Genomic DNA, 17,893 nt, shown 5'->3' with positions numbered 1-17,893 from the left:
GAGAGATATACATTAGAGAGAGAGAGAGATATACATTAGAGAGAGAAAGGGGAGGGAGAGAGAGATATACATTAGAGAGAGAAAGGGGAGGGAGAGAGATATATACATTAGAGAGAGATATATATACATTAGCGACAGAGGGGAGGGAGAGAGAGATATACATGAGAGAGAGAAAGGGGAGGGAGAGAGATATACATTAGAGAGAGGGGAGGGAGAGAGAGATACATTAGTGAGAGAGAACGGGGAGGGAGAGAGATATATATACATTAGAGAGAGATATATATACATTAGAGATAGAGGGGAGGGAGAGAGAGATATACATGAGAGAGAGAAAGGGGAGGGAGAGAGATATACATTAGAGAGAGGGGAGGGAGAGAGATATACATTAGAGAGAGAGAGATATATACATTAGAGAGAGAGATATACATTAGAGAGAGAGAGAGAGAGATACATTAGAGAGAGAGGGTGAGAGAGATATACATTAGAGAGAGAGGGGAGGGAGAGAGATATACATTAGAGAGAGAGGTGAGGGTGAGAGAGATATACATTAGAGAGGGGGGAGGGAGAGAGATATACATTAGAGAGAGAGGGGAGGGAGAGATGTACATTAGAGAGAGAGGGGAGGGAGAGATGTACATTAGAGATACATTAGTGAGAGAGAGAGAGATATACATTGGAGAGAGAGAGAGAGAGAGAGATACATTGGAGAGAGAGAGAGAGAGATACATTGGAGAGAGAGAGAGAGATACATTGGATATATATATATATATATATATATATATATATATATATATATAAACACATTAGAGAGAGAGAGAGATATATACATTAGAGAGAGAGAGAGAGAGAGAGAGAGAGAGAGAGAGAGAGAGAGAGAGAGAGAGAGAGAGAGAGAGAGAGAGAGAGAGAGAGAGAGAAAGGTCTTAAGAGAGTGAGCTCTTAAGGGAATACTGGACAATTTACAGCGCCGGAGTGGTTCAAAACAAAGAATTTGTTTACTCATAAGCACTTTGTTTTCATCCTTTGAAAAAGACTTCCTCATTACAAAACCACCAGGAGAGATAAACACATACGCACACAGACAACTACCAGAGATCAGAGTGTGACTGAGTGCGTCATTGTCTGTTGGCTGCTTCAAAGTGTTTGTGTGTAAACAGTGGGGAGGCTGGCATATGCGTGTGTATGCAGACTGCGTAGCAGCTTACTTTAAACAGTCGTTGTCATAACAACCCCACACCACAAGATGACGGCAGTGATTAGGGGGCTTGAGCAGTGTACTGTGAAGGGTACTAGAGCACAGTGGCTAATGTAGACACTCGTAGAAGGGCAGAAAATGAGAATGCCAACTGTATATTTCCACGCACCATAAGTGTAGTAGGCAACCTCAGTAGGTAGGGACGCGTTGCGGATGTCTTCGTTGGTCACAAACTGGTCTACGTACAGCTGGGCCTTGGAGGCCTTGAGGAAGGCCATGAGCCGAGCGGTGAACGATGCTACGAAGATAGACAACATGCCGAAGTCTAACACGTTCCATAGGTGATTCACGTACTCTCTAGGGCCGTCCACCCAGATCTCCTTGACCTCTGACCAGATCATACCTGAGAGAGAGAGAGAGAGAGAGATGGTGGTCTGGGCCTAAACCACACAAAAACAACTCTATACACTATGGAACACAAAGCTTTTACTGTCTCATTCTGGTCTGATGTTTCTTGTCGGTTGAGAATGTCTGTATTTCCAATTTCTTTGATGAAGTCTGGATTCCTGCTCTTTAGGCCAAAGGCAGATGACGCCTTTTCCCTAAAGAGCAGGAACCCGGAATTCATCAAAGAGATTGGAAATACAGACATTGTCAACCGATAAGAAACATGGTATAAAGTATAAAGGAGATGGACCCACTGGTTGTCCTCTAGGTTACAGAGAGCTGGTAGTCCCACCCACCAAAATACCAGGTGTGAAACAGGGAAGAGACTCAGGTGTTATGCTAATTTGTTATAGAGCAGACCTAACCCACTTTATTAAATTAGTTAAAACAGGAACATTTTGCATGCGTCTAGAAATGAATAAGGACATGTTCTCAACAGAGGAAAATGTCCTCATGTCTGCTACATATATCCCCCCAATAGAATCCCCAAACTTAAACTTTTTATGGCTGCAGGGGCAGTATTGAGTAGCTTGGATGAAAAGGTGCCCATTGTAAACGGCCAGCTCCTCAGGCTCAGTTGCTAATATATGCATATTATTATTAGTATTGGATAGAAAACACTCTGAAGTTTCTAAAACTGTTTGAATTATGTCTGTGAGTATAACAAAACTCATATTGCAGGCAAAAACCTGAGAAATTCCATTTCCTGTTTGGATTTTTTCTGGGGGTGGCAGATTTTCAACCAAGCTCTCATTGAAATTACAGCGAGCTATGGATGAGTTTTCACTACCTATGCCTTCCACTAGATGTCAACAGTCAACAGAACTTTGTCTGATGACTCTAATGTGAAGGGAGGTTGAATGACACAGGAAATAGTCACCACTGCCACGAGTTGACTATGCATTCACTATGCGCGTTCACAGGGGAAGTACCTGCGTTCCACCGGTCATCTGAAGTCATTCTAATTCTCCGGTTGGAACGTTATTCAAGAGATATGTAAACAACATTCTAAAGATTGATTCAGTACATCGTTTGACATGTTTCTACTGACTGTTACGGAACTTTTGGACATTTCGTCACGTTATAGTGGACGCGCTTTGCGAGTAGCTAATTGGACATATATAACAGACATTTTCGAGCAAATCAAGCATTTATTGTGGACCTGGGATTCCTAGGACTTCATTCTGATTAAGTTCATCAAAGGTAAGGAAACATTTATCATGTATTTTCTGGTTTCTGTTGACTCCAACATGGTGGCTAATTTGGCTAATGTTCTGAGCTCCGTCTCAGATTATTGCACGGGTTGCTTGTTCCGTAAATGTTTTTTGAAATCTGACACAGCGGTTGCAGAGGTCTATATATAATTCCATGTGTATAACTTGTATTATCATCTACATTTCTGATGAGTATTTCTGTTGAAACGGTGTGGCTATGCAAAATCACTTGATGTTTTTGGAACTAGGGAATCTAATACGCCAATGTGAACTCAGATTTTATTTTATACAAATATGAACTTTATCAAACAAAACATGCATGTATTGTGTAACATGAAATCCTATGAGTGTCATCTGATGAAGATAATTCAAGGTAAGTGATCAATTTTATCTCTATTTCTACTATTTGTGAATGCTATATTTCGCTGGAAAATGGCTATGCTTATTGTTATTGGTGGAGATCTAACAATCATTTGTAGTGCTTTTGCTGAAAAGTATATTTGAAATCGGACACTTTGGTGGGATTAACATCAAGATTACCTTTAAAATTATATAAAACAGGTGTATGTTTTAGGAATTGTAATTATGAGATCTCTGTGGTTTGAATTTGGCGCCCTCGATTTTCACTGGTAGTTGTCATATCGATCCCGTTAGCGGGATTGGAGCCATAACAAGTTAACAATGACAGCTTCTTCAACCTAGACGGGGAGATCAACCATTTCCAGGCCCAGGGACATGTACTAGTCTCTGGTGACCTAAATGCCAGAACTGGACAAGAACCTGACACCTCAGCACACAGGGGGACAAACACCTACCTGGAGGTGACAGCATTCCCTCCCATATTTGCCCCCCTAGGCACAACTATGACATCATAACCAACAAAAACAGGTCACAACTCCTGCAGCTCTGTCAGACGCTGGGTATGTATATAGTCAATGGTAGGCTTTTATGGGACTTCTACGGTAGGTACACCTATAGCTCATCTCTTGGCAGTAGTACTGTAGACTACTTTATCACTGACCTCAACCCAGAGTCTCCCAGAGCATTCACAGTCAGCCCACTGACATCCCTACCAGATCACAGCAAAATCACACTCTACTTGAACAGAGCTATGCTCAATCTTGAGTCACAAAAATAACTGAATAATATTAAGAAATGCTATAGATGGGAGGAAAGTAGGGTGGAAATCAACCCAAAAACAATTAGGCAACATCAAATTCAAGTGAAGGTGTAAACTTGGCAGTGGAAAACCAAAACAGTATATTTGACCTCTCAGCTTCCCTGTCAAATCTAAAAATGTCAAGGAGACAACCTAAGAAAATTAACAACAATGACAAATGGTTTGATGAAGAATGCAAAAACCTGAGAAAGAAATTGAAAAACCTATCCAACCAAAACATAGAGACCCAGAAAACCTGAGCCTACACCTTCACTACGGTGAATCACTAAAACAATACAGAAATACACTACGGAAAAAGAAGGGACAGCACGTCAGAAATCAGCTCATGTAATTGAAGAATCCATAGAATCTAACCACTTCTGGTAAAATTTGAAAACTTTTCTTGTTGTTTGTTTTGAGTTATCTATACAAAACAGAGATGTGGGGATAAACCACTTCTCCAATCTTTTTGTCTCTATTACAACGAACAAACAGCAAAAACATATACATGATCACATACAAAACTTAGAATCAACACATTTCTTTCCACAGGGCCAGGGGGTGAGACAGGGATTCATCTTAAGCCCCACCCTCTTCAAAATATAATTGACGAGGGCACCAGAACAGTCTGCAGCACCCGGCCTCACCCTACTAAAATCTGAAGTCAAATGTCTACTGCTGATGATCTGGTGCTTCTGTCCCAAACAAGGAGGGCCTACAGCAGCACCTAGATCTTCTGCACAGATTCTGTCAGACCTGGGCTCTGACAGTAAATCTCAGTAAGACAAAAATAATGGCGTTCCAAAAAAGGTCTAGTTGCCAGGACCACAAATACAAATTCCATTTAGACACCGTTTTTTATTTTATTTTATTTCACCTTTATTTAACTAGGCTAGTTGAGAACAAGTTCTCATTTGCAACTGCGACCTGGCCAAGATAAAGCATAGCAGTGTGAACAGACAACACAGAGTTACACATGGAGTAAACAATTAACAAGTCAATAACACAGTAGAAAAAAAGGGGAGTCTATATACATTGTGTGCAAAAGGCATGAGGAGGTAGGCGAATAATTACAATTTTGCAGATTAACACTGGAGTGATAAATGATCAGATGGTCATGTACAGGTAGAGATACTGGTGTGCAAAAGAGCAGAAAAGTAAATAAATAAAAACAGTATGGGGATGAGGTAGGTGAAAATGGGTGGGCTATTTACCAATAGATTATGTACAGCTGCAGCGATCGGTTAGCTGCTCAGATAGTACATGTTTGAAGTTGGTGAGGGAGATAAAAGTCTCAAAATTCAGGGATTTTTGCAATTCGTTCCAGTCACAGGCAGCAGAGTACTGGAATGAAAGGCGGCCAAATGAGGTGTTGGCTTTAGGGATGATCAGTGAGATACACCTGCTGGAGCGCGTGCTACGGATGGGTGTTGCCATCGTGACCAGTGAACTGAGATAAGGCGGAGCTTTACCTAGCATGGACTTGTAGATGACCTGGAGCCAGTGGGTCTGGCGACGAATATGTAGCGAGGGCCAGCCGACTAGAGCATACAAGTCGCAGTGGTGGGTGGTATAAGGTGCTTTAGTGACAAAACGGATGGCACTGTGATAAACTGCATCCAGTTTGCTGAGTGGAGTGTTGGAAGCAATTTTGTAGATGACAACGCCGAAGTCGAGGATCGGTAGGATAGTCAGTTTTACTAGGGTAAGTTTGGCGGCGTGAGTGAAGGAGGCTTTGTTGCGGAATAGAAAGCCGACTCTTGATTTGATTTTCGATTGGAGATGTTTGATATGAGTCTGGAAGGAGAGTTTACAGTCTAGCCAGACACCTAGGTACTTATAGATGTCCACATATTCAAGGTCGGAACCATCCAGGGTGGTGATGCTCGTCGGGCATGCGGGTGCAGGCAGCGATCGGTTGAAAAGCATGCATTTGGTTTTACTAGCGTTTAAGAGCAGTTGGAGGCCACGGAAGGAGTGTTGTATGGCATTGAAGCTCGTTTGGAGGTTAGATAGCACAGTGTCCAAGGACGGGCCGGAAGTATATAGAATGGTGTCGTCTGCGTAGAGGTGGATCAGGGAATCGCCCGCAGCAAGAGCAACATCATTGATATATACAGAGAAAAGAGTCGGCCGGAGAATTGAACCCTGTGGCACCCCCATAGAGACTGCCAGGGGACCGGACAGCATGCCCTCCGATTTGACACACTGAACTCTGTCTGCAAAGTAATTGGTGAACCAGGCAAGGCAGTCATCCGAAAAACCGAGGCTACTGAGTCTGCCGATAAGAATATGGTGATTGACAGAGTCAAAAGCCTTGGCAAGGTCGATGAACACGGCTGCACAGTACTGTCTTTTATCGATGGCTGTTATGATATCGTTTAGTACCTTGAGTGTGGCTGAGGTGCACCCATGACCGGCTCGGAAACCAGATTGCACAGCGGAGAAGGTACGGTGGGATTCGAGATGGTCAGTGACCTGTTTGTTGACTTGGCTTTCGAAGACCTTAGATAGGCAGGGCAGGATGGATATAGGTCTGTAACAGTCTGTAACAGGTCTGTTGCCCTAGAGCACACAAAAAACTATAAATAACTTAGCCTAAACATCAGCGCCACAGGTAACTTCCACAAAGCTGTGAATGAGCTGAGAGACAAGGCAAGAAGGGCCTTCTATGCCATCAAAAAGAACATAAAATTTGACATACCAATTAGGATCTGGCAAAAAATACTTGAATCAGTTATAGAACCCATTGCCCTTTATGGTTGTGAGGGCTGGGGTCTGTTCACCAACCAAGAATTCACTAAATGGGACAAACACCAAATTGAGACTCGGCAAAAATATCCTCAGTGTACAACGTAGAACACCAAATAATGCATGCAGAGCAGAATTAGGGCGATACCCGCTAATTATCAAAATCCAGAAAAGAGCCGTTCAATTCTTCAACCACCTTAAAGGAAGCAATTCCCAAACATTCCGTAACAAAGCCATCACCTACAGAGAAATGAACCTGGAGAAGAGCCCCCCAAGCAAGCTGGTCCTGGGCCTCTGTTTACAAACACAAACAGACACCACAGAGCCCCAGGACAGCAACACAATAAGACCCAACCAAATCATGAGACAAAAAATAATTACTTGACACATTGGAATGAATTTACAAATAAACCCAGCAAACCAGAATGCTATTTGGCCCTAAACAGAGAGCACACAGTGGCAGAATACCTGACCACTGTGACTGACCCAAACTTAAGGAAATCTTTGACTATGTACAGACTCAGTGAGCATAGCCTTGCTATTGAGAAAGGCCGCCGTAGGCGGACCTGGCTCTCAACATGGCTCTCAAGTATAAGAGCACAAGGCGTAACCCAGATGCAGACACAGGAGGCAAATGGTTTGAGGCTTTGATATTTATTAATATTCCCAAAGGGAATAGACCATATTAGTGACACATATTTCCCTCCGATTACACAGGCCCGCAAAGAATTTGAAAACAGATCCCATTTTGATTAACTCCCATATCTATTGGGTGAAATACCACAGTGTGCCATCACAGCAGCAAGATGTGTGACCTGTTGCCACAAGAAAATGGCAACTAGTGAAGAACAAACACCATTGTAAATACAACCTATATTAATGTTTATTTATTTTCCCTTTTGTACTTGAACTATTTGCACACCATTACATATATATAGACATAATATGACATTTGAAATGTCTTTATTCTTTTGGAACTTTGTGAGTGTAACGTTCACTGTTTCACTTTTCTTTCTTCGTTTCACATTTGTGTATTATCTATTTCACTTGCTTTGGCAATGTAAACATATGTTTTCCATGGCAATAAAAGCCCTTAAATTGAAATGGAATAAAGTAAATTTAATTGAGAGAGAGCGAGAGAGAGAGAGGGGGGAGAGAGAAAGAAGAGAGGGAGAAACCAGTGGATTTTTTTGTAATGATTGATCTTATGTTTGTGGGTACCACTCTCTTTCTTTCTCGTTTCCTATTTCTTTCCCTCCATCCGCCATCCTTTCCTTCTTTCTCTCTTAATCCATTCCCTCACATTCTTCCTCTTACCTCCCTCATTTCCTCTCCTCTTACCTCTATCCCCTTCTCTCCCTCTCCCCTACTCACCCAGCACCCACTTCATGATCAGCATCTCCGTCCAGGAGAACTGAGTGGTCTTGACCCGGAACACCTGACGAGGGTGGTCAGTGATGGTCTCGTTGGGCAGGTTCTTGACCCCCTCAAAGCGGTCTGAGGCGTTGATGACCAGCAGGCCCAGGAAGATGGTGAAGGACACGGCGTGAGCCACAAACTTCATGAAAGGACTTCTCAGGATCTGACCCAACTAAAACAAACAGGGTCAAAAAATACAGCTTTTCTTTACACTCATAGCTGCTTTATCTAGGAAAATGCCTACTTACTATGACTGTGATGTGGATGTCTTGCCTAGCTATCTTAATAAGATGAAGGCACTAAGCATAAGTCCCTCTGGATAAAAGCGTTTACTAAATGGTTCAAATGTGATTATAAGCCCTGAATGCTGATTGGCTGACAGCTGTGGTATATCAGAACATATACCACAGGTATGACAAAACATGTATTTTTACTGCTGTCATTATGTTTGTAACAAGTTTATAACAGCAACAAGGCACCTCAAGGGATTGTGGTATATGGCCAATATACCACGGCTAAGGTCTGTATCCAGGCACTCTGCGTTCCTTCATGCTAAGAGCATCCCTTAGTTGTGATATATTAGCCATATACCACAAACCATAGAGGTGCCTTATTGCTTAAATGTAATAAATCTATGTTAAATGTGTACATGATATTGCAATACTCCTGTCAACTGAATAGAACATTTCTCCATTGGAGGGTAGCTAACAGAACTTCTATTTTATTGACCCTCTAGTGGCCCATGTCCAGAAATCAAAGTCTGAAGAGAAAACACTAAATCAGACAGTGTGTGTGAAATATGAATCTGGTTGTGTGTTCTACTATTCAGAAATAGAGAATCAGACAGGTACAGAGTGGTACACCAACACAAACACAGTTATGCTTCAGAGGGATGCAGAACGACACACTGAACATTCAAAACTATGCACTCAAAATCACAGGCACATGTATTTGTAAATATTAACATGCAAGCTGGTTCATTTAACACACAGTCATTGTGCTGTGTGCGTGTCCCACATCAACCAACAGTACATCAAGGGTGTTGATCACCACATTTACATCAGTCATATAGCACACACTCTTATCCAGAACGACTTACAGACGCAATTAGGTGTAAGTGTCTTGCTCAAGGGCACATCGGCAGATTTGTGGGATGCGAACCAGCTGCCTTTCTGTAACTGATCCAACGTTCTAAGTGCTAGACTACCTGCCGCCACATTGCCATCTTAACCAAATCAATCAGGTGTGTGTCTTTCCATCTGTTTACTCTGAACAGGAACTAGCTACGTCCCAAACTGCACCATATTCCTATAATGTATTGGACTACTTTTGACCAAACGTAATGCACTATATAGGGAGAAAATATAGGGTTCCATTTGGATTCTCAGCAGATTGAGGTAGGGAGAGATCCTGCTGTACTTCTCAGTGTGGAGGGGTCTTGGCTGCCTGTGTCTCTCTCAGTAGGTGTTAGCAGCAGTGAAAGGAGTGACTGGACCCTGATATTGTCCTTTTAAACGTAATGATTACAGACATCATCAGCAGAGACCATCTCTGATCACCCCCTCAATCCATACTCCCTCCATCTCTCTCTCTCTCTCTCTCTCTCTTTCTCTCTCAGACTCCCTCAGTCTCCCTGTACATCTCACATCTTTCCCCTTAGTCTCTGTCCATTTCTCTCTCTCCCTCTATCCCTCTCTCCCTCCCTCCTAGTCTCTGTCCATTTTCTCTCCTCTCTCTCTCGCTCACTCACATGCATCCTTCTCCACTCTCCTGTCACCGTTCCTCTCCCTACCCACTTAATTCCTCTTGGCGTGCTCTTTTTATGTCCTTTCCTTTCTCTTTCTGTCTCTTCAGAGGCTGTGCCAGTGTCAGAGAGGATGCTGGGAGGGACCTGCCAGTGGAGGTTAAGGTTAGTGTGATATTTACAGTGTCTTCCTCCTGCTATAGGAGGAGTTGCCTCTCTGTCTGTCTTCCATTGGTTAGAAATCATCTTACTGACAACAGCCCCTAGAACCCCCACAAGGGTATTACTGCATCCCACATGCCAGGTGTCAAACACACACACCCCCCCACCTTGTCTGTGTGTGTACTTGAGCACGCAGGTGTGTGTGTGTATATACTGTAGGTGCGTCTGCATACATGCATTACCTTGCTGCAGGGCATGATCCAGTAGGCGAGAGCCAGGAAGGGCAGTCCCAAGCTGACCCCCAGAACGGTCCAACACTTGACTCCGATGGACTGCTGCCTCAGACCTGACAGGTTCTCATACCAGATAGTCAGCAGCTGCTGCTGACAGTTAGGATGGGCCACAAACTACAGACAGAGAGAGGGAGATGAAAACACACTGTCCCACACTTACATAAAGACGGCTACTGTATATTAGCAAAGCACAAAGTTCTTGCTCCTGCTGACAGGAAGTGTGGGCCATGAACTGTATAAAATAATTATACATAAAACTACAGTCATATAGCTACAGCAGAAGCCATAGATTACAGGCAACATCTGCACTGAGCTAAAGGCTAGAGCTGCCGCTTTAAAGGAGCAGGACACTAACGCAGAAGCTTTTAAGAAAACCCGCTATGCCCTCCGACAAACCATCAAACAGGAAAAGTGTCATTACAGGACTAAGATCGAATCGTAGTAGACCGGCTCTGAAGCTCGTCGGATGTGACAGGGCTTGAAAACCATTACAGACTACAAAGCGAAGCACAGCTGAGAGCTGCCCAGTGACACGAGCCTACCAGATGAGCTAAACGACTTCTATTCTTGCCTCGAGGCAAATAACACTGAAACATGCATGAGAGCACCAGCTGTTCCGGAAAACTGTGTGATCACGCCCTCCACAGCCAATGTGAGAAGACTTTTAAACAAGTCAACATTCACAAGGCCGCAGGGTCAGATGGATAACCAGGATGTGTACTGTGATTATGCGCTGACCAATTGGCATTTTCAAACTTCAATGACAATTCAACCTCTCCTTGTCCGAGTCTGTCATACCAACATGTTTTAAGCAGACCACCATAGTCCCTGTGCCCAAGAACACTAAGGTAACCTGCCTAAATGACTACCAACCCGTACCACTCACGTCTGTAGCCATGAAGTGCTTTGAAAAGTCTGGTCATGGCTCACATCAACACCATTATCCGGGAATCCCTAGACCTACTCCAATTTGCATACCTCCAAAACACATCGACAGATGATGAATCTCTATTGCACTCCTCACTGCCATTTAGTGCTTAGTCCCCTCCTGTACTCCCTGTTCACTCATGACTACACGGCCAGGCACACCATCATTAAGTTTGCCTATGACACAACAGTGGGACGCCTGATCACCGACAACGACGAGACAGCCTTTAGGGAGGAGGTCAGAGACCTGGCCGTGTGGTGCCAGGACAACAACCTCTCCCTCAACGTGATCAAGACAAAGGAGATGATTGTGGACTGCAGGAAAAAGAGGACCAAGCATGCCCACATTCTCATCGACTGGGCTGTAGTGGAGCTGGTTGAGAGCTTCAAGTTCCTTGGTGTCAACATCACCAACGAACTAACATGGTCCAAGCACACCAAGCCAGTTGTGAAGATGGCACGACAAAACCTATTCCCCCTCAGGAGACTGAAAGGTTTGGCATGGGTCCTCAGCTCCTCAAAAGGTTCAACAGCTGCACCATCGAGAGAATCCTGACTGGTTGCATCACTGCCTGGTATGGCAACTGCTCGGCCTCCGACCGCAAGGCACTACAGAGGGTAGTGCGTACAGCCCAGTACATCACTGGGGCCAAGCTTCCTGCCATCCAGGACCTCTATACCAGCTGGTATCAGAGGAAGGCCCTAAAAATTGTCAAAGACTCCAGCCACTCTAGTCATAGACTATTCTCTCTGCTACCGCATTGCAAGCGGTAGCAGAGAACACCTAATCAAATGGCCTGAATACCTAATCAAATGGCCACCCAGACTATTTACGTCACCCCCCTCTTTTAGACCGCTGCTACTCTCTGTTGTTATCGTCTATACATAGTCACTTTAATAACTCTACCGACACGTGCATTTTACCTCAACTAACCGGTGTGGGCACATTGACTCTGTACAGGTATCCCCTTGTATATAGTCTTGCTATTGTTATTTTTAATTACTTGTTACTTTTTTTCTTATTCTTATTCATATTTTTTTTAAACTCCATTGTTGGTTAGCGACTCGTCAGTAAGCATTTCACTGTTATATTCGGCACATGTGAGTAATACAATTTGATTTGAGCAATAAACAAGCCAAGAATAAAGGTTCAGTCAGTTCCCTGCAGTCAAGTTGGACACAAATCACAAACATTTGCTGGCAAAGTGCAACTTTTAAAATAATTTTAACTCTTCAAGCAGTGTACCATAAGAAAGGTCTGCACTTTAAATGGATCTGTTGTTCCTGTCAGCTATTCTCCGTCTGTAATGACCAATAATAGTTCATCATTTTGTGGGTGCTTATATTTGTCCTGTTTAACACATGCACACTTGTGCATAATATAATAATACTTGTGATTTGGAAATGTGTTTTTTTGCATATCCCAACTCTCCCTGAGACACACTCTAAGTGTGTGTGTGTATACGTGTGTGTGTGTGTGTCCCTTAGTTTACACACTAGTATCCGGGGCCAGTCTGGCAGGTTGATTAACACACTGCTGTGGCCACGCTCCACTGCTTTGGGAAAACAGCCCATACACTACACTCTACTGTGTCCCTGGACGCTCCCAGACAGGCTGGAGTATACATTATTATGGCTTAGATGATATGAGACCTGATAGTACTAATGTCTCATTATGTTTCAATACAGGATGATCAACCATAAGGTCAGATAAACATGCATATGTTTATTGTTGAACTGTGTGTGTATGAGTGTGTGTGTCAGTCTCTGTGAGTCCCGGGTAATGAAGGGAGAGTTGATGTGGTTTGACATTTAGCTGAAACACTTCTGGTGTGAGAGGGATAAGCACTCTGAGACAGGCTCGATAGTCTGATATTTACAAACGCTACCAGGCCTTGGGACACACACACACACACACACACACACACACACACACACACACACACACACACACACACACACACACACACACACACACACACACACACGATGCTGCATCACTACTGCAATACTACATCACTGATCCAATGCTCTCCCTGAATTGTCTAGATTGAACCTCAGTCCAAATTTTCACATACAATTACAGCAGTTAACAATAAGGTCCAACAGACAAATGCAGTCAAATGCTTTATGTACAATTAATGCTATCCAGTGGTGTAAAGTACTTAAGCAAAAATATTTTAAAATACTACTTAAGTAGTTCTGTACTTCTGTACTTTATTCACTATTTATATTTTTGACAACTTTTACTTTTATTTCATGACATTCCTAATGAGAATTATGTACATTTCCCCGACACCCAAAAGTGTCACACCCTGATCTGTTTCACCTGTCTTTGTGCTTGTTTCCACCCCCTCCAGGTGTTGCCCATTTTCCCTATTATCCCCAGTGTATTTACACCTGTGTTCTCTGTTTGTCTGTTGCCAGTTTGTTTTGTTCGTCAAGCCTACCAGCGGTTTTCCCCTTGCACCTATCTTGTTATACTTCCTGTTTTCTAGTTTTCCTGGTTTTGAGCATTTTTGCCTGCCCTGACCCTGAGCCTACCTGCCATTCTGTACCATGTCACACCACCCTAGATTACTGACATCTGCCTGCCCTGACCCTGAGCCTACCTGCCATTCTGTACCTTGTCACACCACCCTAGATTACTGACATCTGCCTGCCCTGACCCTGAGCCTACCTGCCATTCTGTACCATGTCACACCACCCTAGATTACTGACATCTGCCTGCCCTGAGCCTACCTGCCATTCTGTACCATGTCACACCACCCTAGACTACTGACATCTGCCTGCTCTGACCCTGAGCCTACCTGCCATTCTGTACCATGTCACACCACCCTAGATTACTGACATCTGCCTGCCCTGACCCTGAGCCTACCTGCCATTCTGTACCATGTCACACCACCCTAGACTACTGACATCTGCCTGCCCTGACCCTGAGCCTACCTGCCATTCTGTACCATGTCACACCACCCTAGATTACTGACATCTGCCTGCCCTGACCCTGAGCCTACCTGCCATTCTGTACCATGTCACACCACCCTAGATTACTGACATCTGCCTGCCCTGACCCCGAGACTGCCATTCTGTACCATGTTCTGATTCTGACATCTGCCTGCCCTGACCCTGAGATTATTCTGTACCTTGTCACACCACCCTAGCCTGCCCTTGACCTGTCTGTTTTGCCTGCCCCCTGACCCCGAGACTGCCTGCAGTTCTGTTCTTTATGGACTCTGATCTGGATTACTGACCTCTGCCTGCCCTTGACCTGTCGTTTTGCCTGCCCCCTGTTCTAGTATTACACTTTTGTTACTTTGACACTGTCTGCATCTGGTTCTTCTCCTGAAACATGATACAAAAGTACTCATTACTTTTTGAATGCTTGCAGGACAGGTATATGGTCCAATTCAAGCACAAAGAACATCCCTGGTCATCCCTACTATCTCTGATTTGATGGTGTCACGCCCTGACCATAGAGAGCCCTTGGTTCTCTATGGTGTAGTAGGTCAGGGAGTGACTGGGGGGTGTTCTACTTTAAATTTTCTATGCTGATGTTTTGTATGGTTCCCAATTAGAGGCAGCTGGAAAATCATTGCCTCTAATTGGGGATCATATTTAGGTAGCCATTTTCCCACCTGTGTTTGTGGGATTTTGTTTTGTGTTTGTGCATGTGCACCACTACTTTCACGCTTCGTTATTGGTTTATTGTTTAAAGTTTCACCGTAATAAAAATGTGGAACTTCCATCACGCTGCACCTTGGTCCATCTTTAATCATGAGTGTGACAGAATATCCCACCAAGCAAGGACCATGCAGCGTGTGACAGAGGTAAAGGAGTTTTGGACCTGAAAATAAATTATGGGAGGTTGTGAGACCCTTCCTTGGAAGGAGACACCAAGGAAGGTGGAAGGCACACGACGATGTCGGGGATCGCGGCCACAGAAACCCCAAGATTCTTTTGGGGGGGGTGCATTAGGGGTGGTCGGCGGAGCAGCGGAGATTGGAAGAGTGGGTCCTCAGTCCGGTGCCACCTGTGCCGGCTCCACGCACCAGGCCTCCAGTGCGTCACCCCAGCCCGGTATTTCCGGTGCCAACTCCAAGGCCGGAGCCTTCCTTTGCGCTGATGCCCAGTCCAAGCACGGCGTCCAGTCCCGCTCCAAGGCCTGTGCCTTCCTCTGCGCCGGTGCCCAGTCCAGGCACGGCGGCCAGTCCAGCTCCATGGTTGGAGCCTTCCTCTGCGCCGATGCCCAGTCCAGGGACGGCGTCCAACCCAGCTCCGGGGCCAGGGCCCTCTGCGCCGGTGCCCAGTCCAGGGACGGCGTCCAACCCAGCTCCGTCATAGCCGGAGCCTTCCTCTGCGCCGGTGCCCAGTCCAGGCACGGCGTCCAACCCACCTCCAGGGCCGGAGCCCTCCTCTGCTCCGGTGCCCAGTCCAGGCACGGCGTTCAGCCCGGCGCCATGGTCAGATCTGGGGTCTGGGGGGGCTACGACCTGCACCGGAGCCGCCACCGGCACTAGTCACCCCCCCTAACCCCCCATTTGGTTTCAGGTTTTGTGGCCGGAGTCCGCACCTTTGGGGGGGTACTGTCAGGGCGTGTAGTAGATCAGGGCATGACTAGGGGGTGTTCTAGTTTAAATTTTCTATGTTGGTTTATGGTGTATATGGTGTTTTGTATGGTTCCCAATTAGAGGCAGCTGGTAATCGTTGCCTCCAATTGGGGATCATATTTAGGTAGCCATTTTTCCCACCTGTGTTTGTGGGATTTTGTTTTGTGTTTGTGCATGTGCACCACTACTTTCACGCTTCGTTATTGGTTTATTGTTTAAAGTTTCACCGTAATAAAAATGTGGAACTTCCATCACGCTGCACCTTGGTCCATCTTTAATCATGAGTGTGACAGAATATCCCACCAAGCAAGGACCATGCAGCGTGTGACAGAGGTAAAGGAGTTTTGGACTTGAAAATAAATTATGGGAGGTTGTGAGACCCTTCCTTGGAAGGAGACACCAAGGAAGGTGGAAGGCACACAACGATGTCGGGGATCGCGGCCACAGAAACCCCAAGATTCTTTTGGGGGGTGGGTGCATTAGGGGTGGTCGGCGGAGCAGCGGAGATTGGAAGAGTGGGTCCTCAGTCCGGTGCCACCTGTGCCGGCTCCACGCACCAGGCCTCCAGTGCGTCAGCCCGGTATTTCTGGTGCCAACTCCAAGGCCGGAGCCTTCCTCTGCGCTGATGCCCAGTCCAAGCACGGCGTCCAGTCCCGCTCCAAGGCCTGTGCCTTCCTCTGCGCCGGTGCCCAGTCCAGGCACGGCGGCCAGTCCAGCTCCATGGCTGGAGCCTTCCTCTGCGCCGATGCCCAGTCCAGGGACGGCATCCAACCCAGCTCCGGGGCCAGAGCCCTCTGCGCCGGTGCCCAGTCCAGGCACGGTATTCAGCCCGGCGTCATAGCCGGAGCCTTCCTCTGCGCCGGTGCCCAGTCCAGGCACGGCGTCCAACCCACCTCCAGGGCCAGAGCCCTCCTCTGCTCCGGTGCCCAGTCCAGGCACGGCGTTCAGCCCGGCGCCATGGTCAGATCTGGGGTCTGGGGGGGTACGCCCTGCACCGGAGCCGCCACCGGCACTGGTCACCCCCCTAACCCCCCATTTGGTTTCAGATTTTGTGGCCGGAGTCCGCACCTTTGGGGGGGGGGGTACTGTCAGGGCGTGTAGTAGGTCAGGGCATGACTAGGGGGTGTTCTAGTTTAAATTTTCTATGTTGGTTTATGGTGTATATGGTGTTTTGTATGGTTCCCAATTAGAGGCAGCTGGTAATCGTTGCCTCCAATGGGGGTCATATTTAGGTAGCCATTTTTCCCACCTGTGTTTGTGGGATTTTGTTTTGTGTTTGTGGATGTGCACCACTACTTTCACGTTTCGTTATTGGTTTATTGTTTAAAGTTTCACCGTAATAAAGATGTGGAACTTCCATCACTCTGCGCCCTTGGTCTGCTCACTACGACGATCGTGACAGATGGACTCACTAAACACATGCTTCACGTGTAAATGATATCTGAGTGTTGGAGCTTGGCTGTGGCAATCTGCTAATTAAAAAAAATAGAAAATATGGCCATCTGGTTTGCTTAATATAAGGAATTTGAAATGATTTATACTTGTACTTTTACTTTTGATACTTAAGTATATTTTTTTGATATCTTTACTTAAGTATGAAAATTGGGTACTTTTTACACCCCTGATGCTTTCAGATAAATACTGGCATGTAAACTAAAACAAAATGTAACGTTAGTCATTTACAACAGTGTCAAGCAATGCAGTCAGGTTGCAGTCCTGGTTAGGGTATCTCACCTTTTTGACCTCATATTTAATGGCCAGTTTGACGCGTTCGAGGCAGGGCCGGTTGTTTTCGCTGGGCGGGGCATTGTCCACGTCACCGTTCAAGATGGCCTCCACCTCCTCTGTGTCTCTGCACTGGTCCAACACCCCCACGACAAAGTCCTTACACTGCATGGACAACTTCCTGTAGTCATTCTATGGAGAGAGAGAGAAAGGAAGTGAGGGGGAGGTTGAATGGTGGGAGGATAGAGAT

At 45.5% G+C, this 17,893-nt stretch overlaps 1 protein-coding gene across 4 annotated transcripts in view; it reads right to left on the bottom strand.

Moving 5' to 3' along the window:
• Positions 1-17,893, bottom strand: part of LOC135545186 (short transient receptor potential channel 7-like) — a 70,839-nt gene that overhangs the window by 33,283 nt on the left and 19,663 nt on the right. For all 4 annotated transcript variants that reach the window (XM_064972814.1, XM_064972817.1, XM_064972815.1 and 1 more), the window contains 4 exons: positions 17,653-17,835; positions 10,334-10,498; positions 8,141-8,357; positions 1,365-1,598 (listed from right to left, as the gene is read on the bottom strand). In XM_064972814.1, coding sequence (XP_064828886.1) covers positions 1,365-1,598; positions 8,141-8,357; positions 10,334-10,498; positions 17,653-17,835 — 799 coding nt within the window. The remainder of the gene's footprint in view (positions 1-1,364; positions 1,599-8,140; positions 8,358-10,333; positions 10,499-17,652; positions 17,836-17,893) is intronic.

The sequence above is a fragment of the Oncorhynchus masou genome, chromosome 9 (genome assembly GCF_036934945.1).
Source record: "Oncorhynchus masou masou isolate Uvic2021 chromosome 9, UVic_Omas_1.1, whole genome shotgun sequence".
Lineage (NCBI taxonomy): Eukaryota > Metazoa > Chordata > Actinopteri > Salmoniformes > Salmonidae > Oncorhynchus > Oncorhynchus masou.
The sequence above is the reverse complement of the archived record's forward strand: the minus strand, read 5'-3'. Positions and strand labels throughout refer to the sequence as shown.